General features: G+C 33.8%; 3 protein-coding genes across 5 annotated transcripts; 2 read left to right on the top strand and 1 right to left on the bottom strand.

The window, feature by feature from the left end:
- Nucleotides 1-2,114: 2,114 nt before the first annotated feature.
- NUC (C2H2-like zinc finger protein) lies at nt 2,115-4,373 on the top strand. The gene is made up of 3 exons (XM_022284670.2): nt 2,115-2,435; nt 2,601-2,997; nt 3,309-4,373. The coding sequence occupies exons 1-3, from the start codon at nt 2,324-2,326 to the stop codon at nt 4,171-4,173; spliced, it is 1,374 nt and encodes a 457-aa protein (XP_022140362.1). The 5' UTR covers nt 2,115-2,323; the 3' UTR covers nt 4,174-4,373.
- Nucleotides 4,374-6,383: 2,010 nt separating this feature from the next.
- Nucleotides 6,384-8,288, top strand: LOC111011004 (S-adenosyl-L-methionine-dependent methyltransferases superfamily protein). 2 transcript variants are annotated; one of them, XM_022284609.2, is made up of 2 exons: nt 6,384-7,137; nt 7,735-8,288. In XM_022284609.2, exon 1 carries the CDS (start codon nt 6,457-6,459, stop codon nt 7,132-7,134), a length of 678 nt encoding a protein of 225 aa, XP_022140301.1. In that variant the 5' UTR covers nt 6,384-6,456; the 3' UTR covers nt 7,135-7,137; nt 7,735-8,288. The 2 variants fall into 2 exon arrangements, with proteins under 2 accessions (XP_022140301.1, XP_087976797.1); XM_088120671.1 differs by lacking the exon at nt 7,735-8,288 and adding an exon at nt 7,555-7,695 and having other exon boundaries at nt 6,385-7,137.
- On the bottom strand, nt 7,600-9,212 carry LOC111011003 (NAC domain-containing protein 73). 2 transcript variants are annotated; one of them, XM_088120670.1, is made up of 3 exons: nt 9,016-9,212; nt 8,759-8,945; nt 7,600-8,250 (listed from the first exon to the last, which is right to left on the bottom strand). In XM_088120670.1, exons 1-3 carry the CDS (start codon nt 9,115-9,117, stop codon nt 7,721-7,723), a joined length of 819 nt encoding a protein of 272 aa, XP_087976796.1. In that variant the 5' UTR covers nt 9,118-9,212; the 3' UTR covers nt 7,600-7,720. The 2 variants fall into 2 exon arrangements, with proteins under 2 accessions (XP_087976796.1, XP_022140300.1); XM_022284608.2 differs by having other exon boundaries at nt 9,025-9,209.
- Between the last annotated feature and the right edge of the window lie 2,847 nt (nt 9,213-12,059).

The raw sequence follows: 12,059 nt of genomic DNA, 5'->3' as shown, positions 1-12,059 counted from the left end.
GGGACGGATTTTATTCTTTATATTGTCTATTTCGTCGTTGGTGTTGGATTTTAGCTTTGGTTTGACAGATGGGCACGTGCATTACAGCCATGTTTATTCAATCTTTTCTTCTCTCTTCTCTATCGGGAATTGCCTTTCTCACACTTTGACTCCACTGTTATCAAAGTTATTCAACAACACAAACATATGTATATACTTTCTTTAACAAAAATGTAAAATAGGGTTGAAGGAGTTACTACTGATGAATTAGAAAAAGAAAAAAAATAAAAATTAAAGCACCACCGTCCACAACCACTGATGAGCTCTCTAATTGGTTTAAAATTACAAAGAAAGCGATGACAACGATATTGTAGTATGATATATTGGTTACGTTACCCAACATTATAAATTTACTTAATCTTTTTATATACATACTCAATATGGGGGATTCTTTGTTTTTGAATAATGATTAGTTTTGGGTTAAAATAATATTTTGGCTCCTGTACTTTCAAGATAATGTTCATTTTGTTCGTTGTACTTCTAATTTTGATTCATTTTAGTTTCTGTACTTTCAACTCTAATTCATTTTAGTCCTTGTACTTTCAAAATGATTATTTTTGTCGTTCATTTACTTAATTTTAAAAAGTGATCATTTTTGTCCTTTAACTTTATTTTTAATCTCATTTTTTCTATCACAATTTTAACACGACACTATGACCAATATCTTTCTTGAAATGTAACCATGACTTTAGAGGAAAATGAACAAAAGCTGAAAGTACAGGGATTAAATGATATTTTTAACCTTAGTTTTATTATCTTCATCATTTTTGTAATGATAATACATATTTAGTGAACAAAATGGGACGAGATGACGATTTTTTTAGGTGTTGAAAACAAAAATTTAAAAACAAGAGATTTAATAAAATAATATAGTTTGTATTTCATGATTTTAGTGTTTTTAATACGTTTTTTATAGCAAATTTGGAAATTGAATCTCAATTTTTAAGATAGGGTTATTAAGATATATTTGTAAATTAATAGTAGTTAGAACTAATTATTTAGTTCAATCTAAAATATAATTAATTAATTTATTAACATATATGTTATAAATTTTTTTGAATTATTACTTTACAATTATATGATCTATAATATATTTAATTTTAACAAAAAATGAAATAAATTTATTACACTAAATAGTATATTTTCAAAGTTTTTATTTAATTCTGCATTTTAGATTTTAAATTTAGAATGGAAAATAATGGAAACATAAAAATGATGTTTTTATAATTTCTACTATTTTGAATCATATAATCCAAAAATAATTTTCCAAGAAAAATCTTTCAAACAAAACATAATCCAAAATAGGTAATAGACAAGCCCTTACTTTTCTTTCTTCTACTTACATGAGTCTATTGAAACCAATTGCACCCTACAATCCTTCTCTTCCCTAAGAAATGCAAAGTTTTGATTTGGTGCATATCACACTGGGCACTCAACATACAAGAAAAGCTCCAACGTTCGTTTGACATCTCATTAGTCCAAACTGGTGTGTTCTATGCAATTCGACAAGTGAAACTACTCTAGATCATTTAATTCTCCGTTTCAAATACACATATGTCATATGACCCACCTCTCGGATGCTTTTAACTTCAATATTGTCTTTCCTTGTTGCATTGACGGTTTCATCAAAGAAATCTTACCTCGTAAGCTCTCAAGCAAATATCATATCTTATGGAGTAATATGATTGGTTCCCCTCTTAAGACATGTTTGGTGGGAAGAAACAATTGCATTTTTGTTGGCAAGTCTTTGGTTGTCGCATCTCTGTGAGAGGATATCAAAATTACCGCTTCTACATGAACATCAGAATCTCCTTTTTTGTAATTATAATATAGCTACTATTTATCTAAATTGAAAGCTTTTATATAAGCATTCTTCTTTGGTATGTTACTCATTCTGAAAAAAAAAGTCCTCATATTTGTGTCACGAGTGAGTGGGGGTTAAAAACTTTGGAAAAGAAAAAAATAACACAGGATTGGTGGATGGATTGGACTTGACAAATAAGAAAATAAGAGACAAGCAAATTATGAGATAATCATTCCATATGGAAAAGATACTAACTTTCTTCCAACATCATCCTATGTGTCATCTTCCACACATTTCCCCTCTCTCTATTTTCTCTTCTCCTTCCCCCAAACCCTTTTCTTTTCTCTCCCATTTTATTTTTACTTCATTTGTCCTACCTAAAACCTACACAATCTACACACACACACAAAACACATCTTCCTGGAATTTCCCACCATATATATATATATAACCTCTTAATTACTTTCTACTAGCTTTGGAATGATGGAGAAAATGGACGACGAAGAATTTTCAAATTGTTTTCTCCAAATCCCAGCTGCCGGATCCAACCCTTCTCTGGCAAAGAAGAAGAGAAATCTCCCCGGAAACCCAGGCAAGCCAACAGCCTTCTAATTTTCTTCATCAACTGCATGTCTTTTTTATATCTAGGCCAAAACCCCGAACTGGGTTTTGTTGAGATAATCCACATATGAATTAAATTTAACCAATTCAACCGTTTAAGTTTTTGAGTTAGAGTGGTAGTATTGTGTGGTTGCAGATCCTGAAGCAGAAGTTGTGGCGCTGTCGCCCAAGACTCTAATGGCAACTAACAGATTCGTGTGTGAAATATGCGGGAAGGGGTTTCAAAGAGACCAGAACCTACAGCTTCACAGACGAGGCCACAACCTTCCATGGAAGCTGAAACAAAGGAGCAGCAAAGAGCCGAGAAAACGAGTGTATGTTTGCCCTGAGAAGAGCTGTGTGCACCACCATCCTTCAAGGGCACTGGGAGACCTCACTGGTATAAAGAAGCACTTTTGTAGAAAGCACGGCGAAAAGAAGTGGAGGTGCGATAAGTGCTCCAAGAGATATGCTGTGCAGTCTGATTGGAAAGCTCACTCCAAAACTTGTGGCACCAGAGAGTACAAATGTGACTGCGGTACTCTATTTTCAAGGTATAAATTCATGCTCATTTTTCTACTTTCCTATTATCAGCGTTCTTCATTAATCATGTAATGGAATAAACACGATCAATATCCTGAGAATGTAAATTAAATTTACCCAATTCATCCCTTTAAGTTTTTAAGTTAAGTGATGGTTTATATGTGTTCGAATTTCTATATTATCTTTGTTTTCTCTTCATTTATAATGATTTTCACTTGTTGAGCTTTGTGCAATCATCCAAGTCTATAAGTAATAAGTAATGGAAATGTTGAAAATCAAATTAAATTTATTCAACCCATCAATTTACCAATTTGAACGGCAGGAGAGACAGCTTCATCACTCACAGAGCATTCTGCGATGCGTTGGCGGAAGAGACAGCCAGAGTAAATTACGCAGCTACAAGCATAAGCAACGCTGCCAATAACAACTTCAATTACCAGTTCATGGGCGGAGGGACAGAATCAGCATTATTCATGCCACAGCCACAACATTATTTTCCAGCAGCTTCTATTTTCAAGCCAATCATCTCAGGAAATGAAGGAAGAACGTCCTTAAGAAATGCTAATAACCTTAACCTTGGTGGCTCCATGGTCAGTAGCAGTTCAGGGTTAATTTACTGTACTGACCCTGTACTTCCCCCAGCAGCTGGTGATAATTATAGTAATCTCAATTGGGTATTTGGGGCAAAGCCTTTTTCTCAAAACAACAACAACAACCATGGTGATGAAGATGGTGAAGATTTGGATGAAAATGAGAAGTTGGTAAGGGCCACGGGTGGTGGTGCTTCTTCAATGTACCGCCACCAATTACTACAGCAATTGAACCATAGCCAAATGGCAAATATGTCAGCCACTGCTTTGCTGCAAAAGGCTGCCCAAATTGGGGCAACTTCCACCACCACCTCAGACCCATCATTATTCCAACTCCAAGAGGGTTATGTGTTCAAATGCAGCAGTGGGAGTGGTACGGCAGCTGCTGGCTGTGGATTTTCAGCTGGTACAGTTAACCCAATTATGGAGGTGGAACTGGAGGGCATGTACCCTGCAAAACGGCGTCGTACAGATCAGTGTGAACAAGAGCCTGGAACTGGAACTGGAACTGGAACTGGAGGGCAGACTAGGGATTTTCTTGGAGTTGGCGCCCACACTACCATTTCCCACGCCTCATCTATCAATGGATGGATCTAGCCATTTAATTACTATGTATGGTATGGTATTTGCCAATTTCATTTGGACCTCTCTCTCTCTTTTTTTTTTTTTTTCTTTTCTTCATTTCTTTACGCAAAGTTGACAATAAAGTAAATCAAAAGATGGGGGTGAGAATGGAGAATGAGATTTATTCAACTATCTATATCCTGATCAAGATGAGCAAAGTTGAGCATCTTCAATATCAGTTTTATATATGATTCTTTTATATAAAAAAAGAAAAAAAAAATGGGGATCAGGGGAAGTCTGCATATTCACTTGAGTACCAGAAAGTTTGTAACTTTTGCAAAATTGTGGGTTTTGGGTTTGGGTTTGATAAAAGAGAAAGTGGGGCAAAGTTGGGGTCCCCTTTTGGACTCCATTATTGCAATTTTTCATATCTGTCTTGGTGGTTGTCATGTCAAACATGGACCCAACAAGAAAATAATAATAATAATTAATAAAGTGTGCCAAAAACAAAAACGATTTCATTATAAGGCCCATCTGTTTATTCTAAACTAAATATAATTCTACTTTTTCTCTTTCAACCAACCATATATATTATCAATTTGTGCTCTTGTGAGAGGTACGAAAGTTTAAAAAAAGAAGTAGATCTCATTCATTCATGATTGTATTATGTTCATGTTGACAAGTTCTTATCTTTACTTTGAAAAGTAAATTTATGAGGTAAAAGATATATTTATGTTTCAACTTTACTATATCCAATAATGGTAATCTTTACCTTTACCGAGATACAGCATTCCCATAGAATTTAAATAATGTTTTGGGGGTGAGAATTTAGGATAGCTTTGGCGTTCCATAAAGGGCATGGGTGTGTGATGATAAATAACCTACTTTGACGTGAAAAAAAAAAAGCAGAAAAAGCAACTCTTTTGATTTTCTTGCCGTATAACAGCAGTATATATGTTGATTTAGTTGCTAGCTAGTAGCTTTTGCAACTTGAATTATGGTTGAACTGTGCCTTTTCTTCTTTGTATATTTGTTTCAATTGCATTCTCTAATGAAAATTTGAAGTGATATTAATGCAGCATTGATGTTATTAGGTAATTAACAACAAAAATTATTGAAATTATCAAATCAAAATATATAAACAAAATTGAAACTTTGATGATAATTTCGTTTTCTACTTTTTTTGTTTTTAGTTTTTTAAAAATATATTTGCTTGATATAGCAATTCATTTTTTGTTTTCTATTTAAAAGAAAGTATTTTTTAAAAACATATTTCTATTTCTAAAATCTTTTTTTTTTCTAGGTAAGATCTTTTCTTTCTAACAAACTTTTTCTCCTTCAAGAAAAATTTCCCTCCTAACTTTCTTTCTCTAAAAAATTTATCTTTCTCTCCCTAGATAATATTTACTATTATTTCTCTCTCCAAAATTGTCAATCTCTATCACTTTTAATGTTTACAGTTAGGAGTAGTGAGACCTAAAAAAAATCTCTATATCATTTTTATTTATTTTTTCTAACATATCATTCCCATTTTTTCTCTATTTTTTCTCCTTCTAAAAATTTGATATTTTCTTGAACTTTTCTCTCTTAAATTTCGTCTCTAACATATAATTTTTATTTTTTTAATGTGGCAATAAACGAATGTTTTCACAATATATTTATTAGGGACGATTTTTGAGGTTTAACCAAATTGTAGAGATGCTTTTTTAAGTACAACAAGTGAGGTGGGAGATTTCAAACTCATATATGCTAAGCTCATATTAGCTAAATTATAAGATGTTGAAACTAAGTCAAAATTATATAATCAAATTATCAGTATATCACCCCCAATAAACCCCAAAACAGAGGAAAAAGATTACAACTCATCACTTTCCACACGGCTTATAAGTAGGTGATTTTGCTCAAACCAAATAAACGATACATGCAATTTTAAAATCTTTCTCCAAATTCAATAAAATTTCATGTTCTCAACTTAAATTTATGAACTTATTAGACACTAAAGTTTAAAACTCTGAAAGTTGTAATTTAATAAAAAAAAATGTTTAGCAATAGGGCAACCATATATAAATTCATGAAGTTTGACTAAATTAAACTTTCGAAATAAATCACATCAAAACTATGCCCAAACCATTTGTAATTAGAAAAATAACATTTTAAACAAATAAATTTACTTCAATATTTTCTCTTGGGTCACGGCCCATCTGAAGAAACCGACCAAACCCATTGGGACAAAAAGCCCATACCATAACCTTCAGACAATCCCTCACTCCGTCCGTCGAGAAGGCTTTAGCTTCAGCGAGTAGCGGTGGTTCCGCCATGAAATTCACAGATTCTCCGGTCATACAGCTTCCGGTGGGGGACGCCGTCCTCTCCCTCCAGCAAGACAACGGTTCTATGCACGTCGGCACCTCCGTCTGGCCCTGTTCTCTTGTTCTCGTCAAATTCGCCGATCGATGGGCCTCAATCGCCCCCACCGGAAACCCTTATTCCTCCCTCCTCGATTTCCGCGGCAAACGCGCCGTCGAGATCGGCTGCGGCTGCGGCGCCGCCGGGATGGGCCTCTACCTCCTCGGCCTCACCGATATTCTTCTCACCGATATATCTCCGGTCCTTCCGGCCCTCAAACATAACATCAAACGCAACAAGCCCGTCCTTAAGAAAGCCCTAAAGCACTCTGTTCTTTACTGGAATAACCCTGCCCAAATTTCCGCCCTTAATCCGCCGTTTGATATAGTGATCGCTACTGATGTCGTTTACATTGAGGAAACGGTCGGCCCCCTTATTTCGGCCATGGATGCGCTAATTGGGACCGACGGCGTCGTGCTGTTGGGATACCAATTGAGGTCCCCGGAAGCCGATAAGCTCTTTTGGGAAATGTGCGATAGGGTTTTTCAAATTGACAAGATTCCACATCAAGATTTGCACCCCGATTTTGCCTACGAGGAGGCCGATGTCTTTGTACTGAGGAAGAAGGACACGGCCTCGAGAAGTTAATTCGTGAGTTTAATTTTTTTTTCTGTTACATTGAGAATTTTATAGGTTGGAGCAAATACTTTCATTTTGGTATTTGATATATGATGAGACCCTGCTATATTATAGAGTTGAATTTGCAAGTGTTCTGTGATTTTTGTTACATACAAATCATAATTTGCAAGATCAATGGTTCTGTATTGGCTATTTAACAACTGGCGCTCTGTTTTTCCTTTTGAGTGATATCAAAGTCTCTTGCTTTCTTGTGTGTGCGCATATTCATTTTTTCACCACAATTGAACTCGCGAGGAAAATTTGGAGGGGTACTTTCGTTTCTCAGGATATCTATCCGATTCCAGGATAGTTGAATTATGATCCTGAATTGGCCATCTATTAGATCATTAGAACAGATTTTGATTCGATACATTATTTGTTTGCTTGCAGATAATTAATCAACTAGGAAGAAAACTACAATGTGTAGTACGTCCGGCTCATGAATACCTGATCGTTTGTTTCTTAAATATATATTTCCATATTGATTCATCTGTACTGTATTCATTATCACAGTTCCCTCTCTCCAATTTATTCATACGACAATAATTAACAATGATCATGAAACAACAGAGGACCCACCGTGGACTGCAAACGAATTGCCTCCCGATCTATTTTGATCACTCGGCTGAAAAGAGATGAAAGAAGGGTTATAGAAATCAACAGCTGGGTTAGGATTGGAACCCAACTCATGGCCATTATTGATCTTTTGTCCCCTAAACTTGAGAGAAATGGAGTCCTTCGTCACTCCACATTGCCTAGGCTGTGTTTGGTAGAACACTTTTGAAACCACAATCTCTCCATCTTTCTCTTCCTCACTGCTCCCCAAATGGTATTGGTGCATTATCCAGTTCGTCTTCTCCGGCTTTCTTTGCTTCCCATAGTTGGTGTATAGGACCAGTATCTTTTTGTAACCCTTCACTCTCCCGCCCACCAGAACCGGCCTCGTCTTCCCGGTCTTGTGCCACCGGGTGTCGCCCTCACCGTCGGTGTCCTCGGCATGTACTTTTCTTCTTTTTCTTTTTCCTGTTGTGTAGGCCTTGGACGGCCGGTGGAAGAAGTGCCGGACCAAACCATCCTTTTGTACTCCTGGATGCATCATCAATATATGGTTCTCTTTTTCAGAATATTACGTGACAGATACGAATCTCTCAAAAGAAGAAAAGATGGGGCTTTAACTGCAGAATTATGCTTAAGTTAACTAATTAATAAGAATGTATAATAATAATATTTTGTATTTTGTTTGTGGGTTTGTTTCGAAGGAAAGGGAAAAAAATCACTGTTGCTTGTGCTGAAGTTAGCTGAGGGGTTAGTTTTCATGGAAAAGACACTGAATTCTATACGCTACCTCCTGGCTTCTGGTTTAGCAGTGGATTAATTTCAAATAATAAATCGAAATTATCATCTCAATTGGCTCATAATAAATTATTTCACTAACTTATATAGAATCCCGCATAGTCTGTTTCAGTTCTGTCAACATTTTTAAGATTTTCAATTATAACTCTTTCTGTGCGATTATCAAGCAGTAATGGTGTAAACTTTCATGTGGATGAGAGCGATTAAGATAGAAGTAATGAAACAAATGAATTAGAATTACCAGGCAACTTCTGGGGATGTGTATAGCAAATTCCTTGGTCCCATTGAATAGTGGGGATGAATTCATGGATGAGGCTGTGAGCATAATCACACCCAACAACCTTTCCCTCTAAATGTTGAAGAAGCTGTTGATCCGTAGGGTCGAATTTCACACCCGCAGGCAGACCCGGTAGAGTATGAATTCCACCCTATATATTGAAGAACATGGAAGTGAAGCAAAATAATAATTAAAAAGCAAAAACAAGAACAGACACAGACATGAAAAACCTTTTGATTTTGTGGGCACTTGATTTGGTGGCCGCAAGAAGGACAAGATTTGATGATTTGGGTGTACTGTAAACCACATTCCTGATGTGTCATTATTCACCAAAGTAATGGAGCCTTTTGAGGCAACAAAACGAAGAATTTGGGTTCCAACTTATAAATTCATATATATAAGAACCAAGAAGAGTTTGATATATTGAGTGGAGAGGAGGCTACCTAATATGAGGAGCGTGGGGGGAGTTTTATTCAGGTGTAATGTCACTGTGGAGTGTGCATAAAGATATAAAGCCTGAGTTTTGAAAATACACCCATAATATATATATATATATATACATATATATTATAATGGAAAGAGACCTAGAATATTTTCTTCTACCGCGATTAACTAAATCATGTTTTTATTTAAAATTTAAGTTGTGTCCACCGGCTTTTCCATTATTTATTTTCTTATACCAGATTACACGTGTGGGTTGGAAATTTCAACGTTTCTTTCCATTTTCTATGACCTTTTTTTTAAGTTTAAGACATTGTTTTCAAATTATCTCAAAATTTGGTTTCTTGTTCTTTTTTTTTTCTTTTAATAAAGCCAATTATGCTCAATGTCACATGTTATTTTTACTAAAAGAATAATTAATAAATATGCCACAGTGTGTAAGTAGCTTCTCAATGTATTTTTTAAAATTTATAGCTTCATTTGAATTAGTTTACGTTAACCGTAATTTTCAGTGAAAAGAATGATATGTTTATTATTGAGATAATATATTTCAAATCAATTTCATGGAAACCTTCTACCAATTGTTGGTATATCGTGATCCGATTATAAATTATGAAAGGAAACTTACAAAATCCGATGAATTGTTGGCATCACTGTTTTTTCTTTTGAGTTTTTTAAAAATTTGCTGACAATTTTTGGGTTAAACTTAGGAAATAATACCAAAAATACAGTCACCAAAAGGGTAAAAAACAACAAGAAGAAGCAACTAGTTCAATAAGTAAAATAACATTACTATTTTTAATAGGTAGAAAGTTTGAATCTCTACCTCATAATTATAATTGTAATTTCGTCTTAAATAAATTGTTAAAAATAAAAAAGCCTCCATGGTTGAAAATAAGTTTTTACTCTGCGATGTACGACATATCGTCTGTAAAAAAGAAAGGCACTTTCGTCACTTACCTTATAAGAAACCCAACAATCCCGAGAGAGAGGAAGGGAGCAAGTAATTAATTAACTAGGGTTTATTTGCACATAATATATTATATTGTACTTAAAGAATCAATTTTATAAAAGAAAAAAAAATGATTACGAAGATAACAGATAATTAATAATTAATCCTCTGGGTCAAATTTTTAATTGATTTCTGTTTGAAATGAGTTTTGATCAGTAACTAGGGTTATTCTCCTTTAAAAGGAAAAGGAACAATATTCTTATTATTTAAAACAACCAATAATTTTGCTAACCTAAGTGTAGCTTAAGATTAAAACACTCATATTTTCTCAAGGTCAAAAATTAAGGTTGGATCCTGTCTTTACATTTGTCTGACTCTAAAGAGAGAAAAAAAAAAAAAAATTCAGGAGCGGGGCGAGGGAAGGAGGCCTCAGATTAAAAGCCCAAAACGTTCAAACGAGAGTTCACCTCGCTTTCATAACTTTACATAGGTATGTAATTTTCTCATTTAATTTTATCAAATTCAACCTTAAACATAATTAACATAAATATATATTTCATAAGAAGAAAAATAACTCACACAAAATCAAACTACAAATCACTAAAAATTTAACCACCAAGACACCCAAATCAAACCACACACTTGGACACAATTCCACAATCACAAAAATAGTTTCATTGAACACAGGAATGTAAGGGGCTGTTTTGGTTGGAAACTCGGATTTTGTTTTTTGTTTTCATATTTACTAAATCAAACGGATTGAACAATACACTTGGTAGGATTTGAGAAATTCATTTTTGAAAACAGTTTTCAGATTCTATGATCCGAACAGTAGAAATTCTGAAAGTGATTTTTTTTTTTTTTTATGTTTTTAGATTCAGAATTTGAAAGTTTTAAGATGATCTTTGATAAATATATTACTTCGTATTATAAACTAATTAGAACATGTAAAATATAATGTATTCTAAATTATATAACATTGTAAAATAATAATTATACAAAATTTATAAAAAAAAAATATTAATAAATTAATTAATATAACTCTAGATTAAACTAAATATAGTTTGTAACTACCAATTTTTTAAATTTGAGATTCAATTACCAAATCTGCTACCAAACACATATCTGAAAACACTAAAAACAAATAATAGAACTCTGATTTTCCTTGTTTTCAAATTTCTGTTTTTTTGATTACGAACCAAACACATCCTAATAAACTCGTTATTTCTTACCACAAATTGTCTAGAAGAAACGATACCAAGACTCAATTAACATTTAATTGAGTTCCAGCTTCAATTTAATTAAAGTTTAAATCTCAACTAGTCTGCTCTCCCAACTTTGAAGTATATTTTATTTTGGTTTCTAAATTTTGAAAAATATCTATTTTAATCTCCAAACTTTTACAATTATCACCTAATAGTCAATAAAATGAGCATAGCTCAACTAGTCGAGTTCGAATCTCCATTTTAAAAAAATGTCACCTAATATATATTTACCCAATATTTGTCTCAACCGACACAAGTAACTTCAATATATGTCCATGTTAATACAAACTATATTATTCATTTGTTGAGCAAAATAAAGGTAAAATTTAAAATGATTATATTTCTAAAATTTAGGTACTATAATAGAAATAGAGACTAATAAATTTGAGAAACGAAAAGAGGTTAAACTTGAAACAGGGCCAACGAACCTGAGCTGAACACTCCTCAAACCAAACAAACTGGAAAACGAAAACGAAATCAAAATCAACAAAAATGGAAGCTATTAATTAATCTTCCGTTGTTCATCATCAAAACCCGAAAGCGTTTCCAACCATAGCCAGCAACCGATACATAACGCTTTTTGGACAGTTTCAATTAAACAAACATA

This window comes from Momordica charantia (genome assembly GCF_013281855.1).
Source record: "Momordica charantia cultivar OHB3-1 chromosome 2 unlocalized genomic scaffold, Mcharantia_2.0 BLBB01000002.1, whole genome shotgun sequence".
In the NCBI taxonomy this organism is placed as follows: Eukaryota; Viridiplantae; Streptophyta; class Magnoliopsida; order Cucurbitales; family Cucurbitaceae; genus Momordica; species Momordica charantia.
Note: the sequence above shows the minus strand (reverse complement) of the source record. Positions and strands in the feature narration are given on the sequence as shown.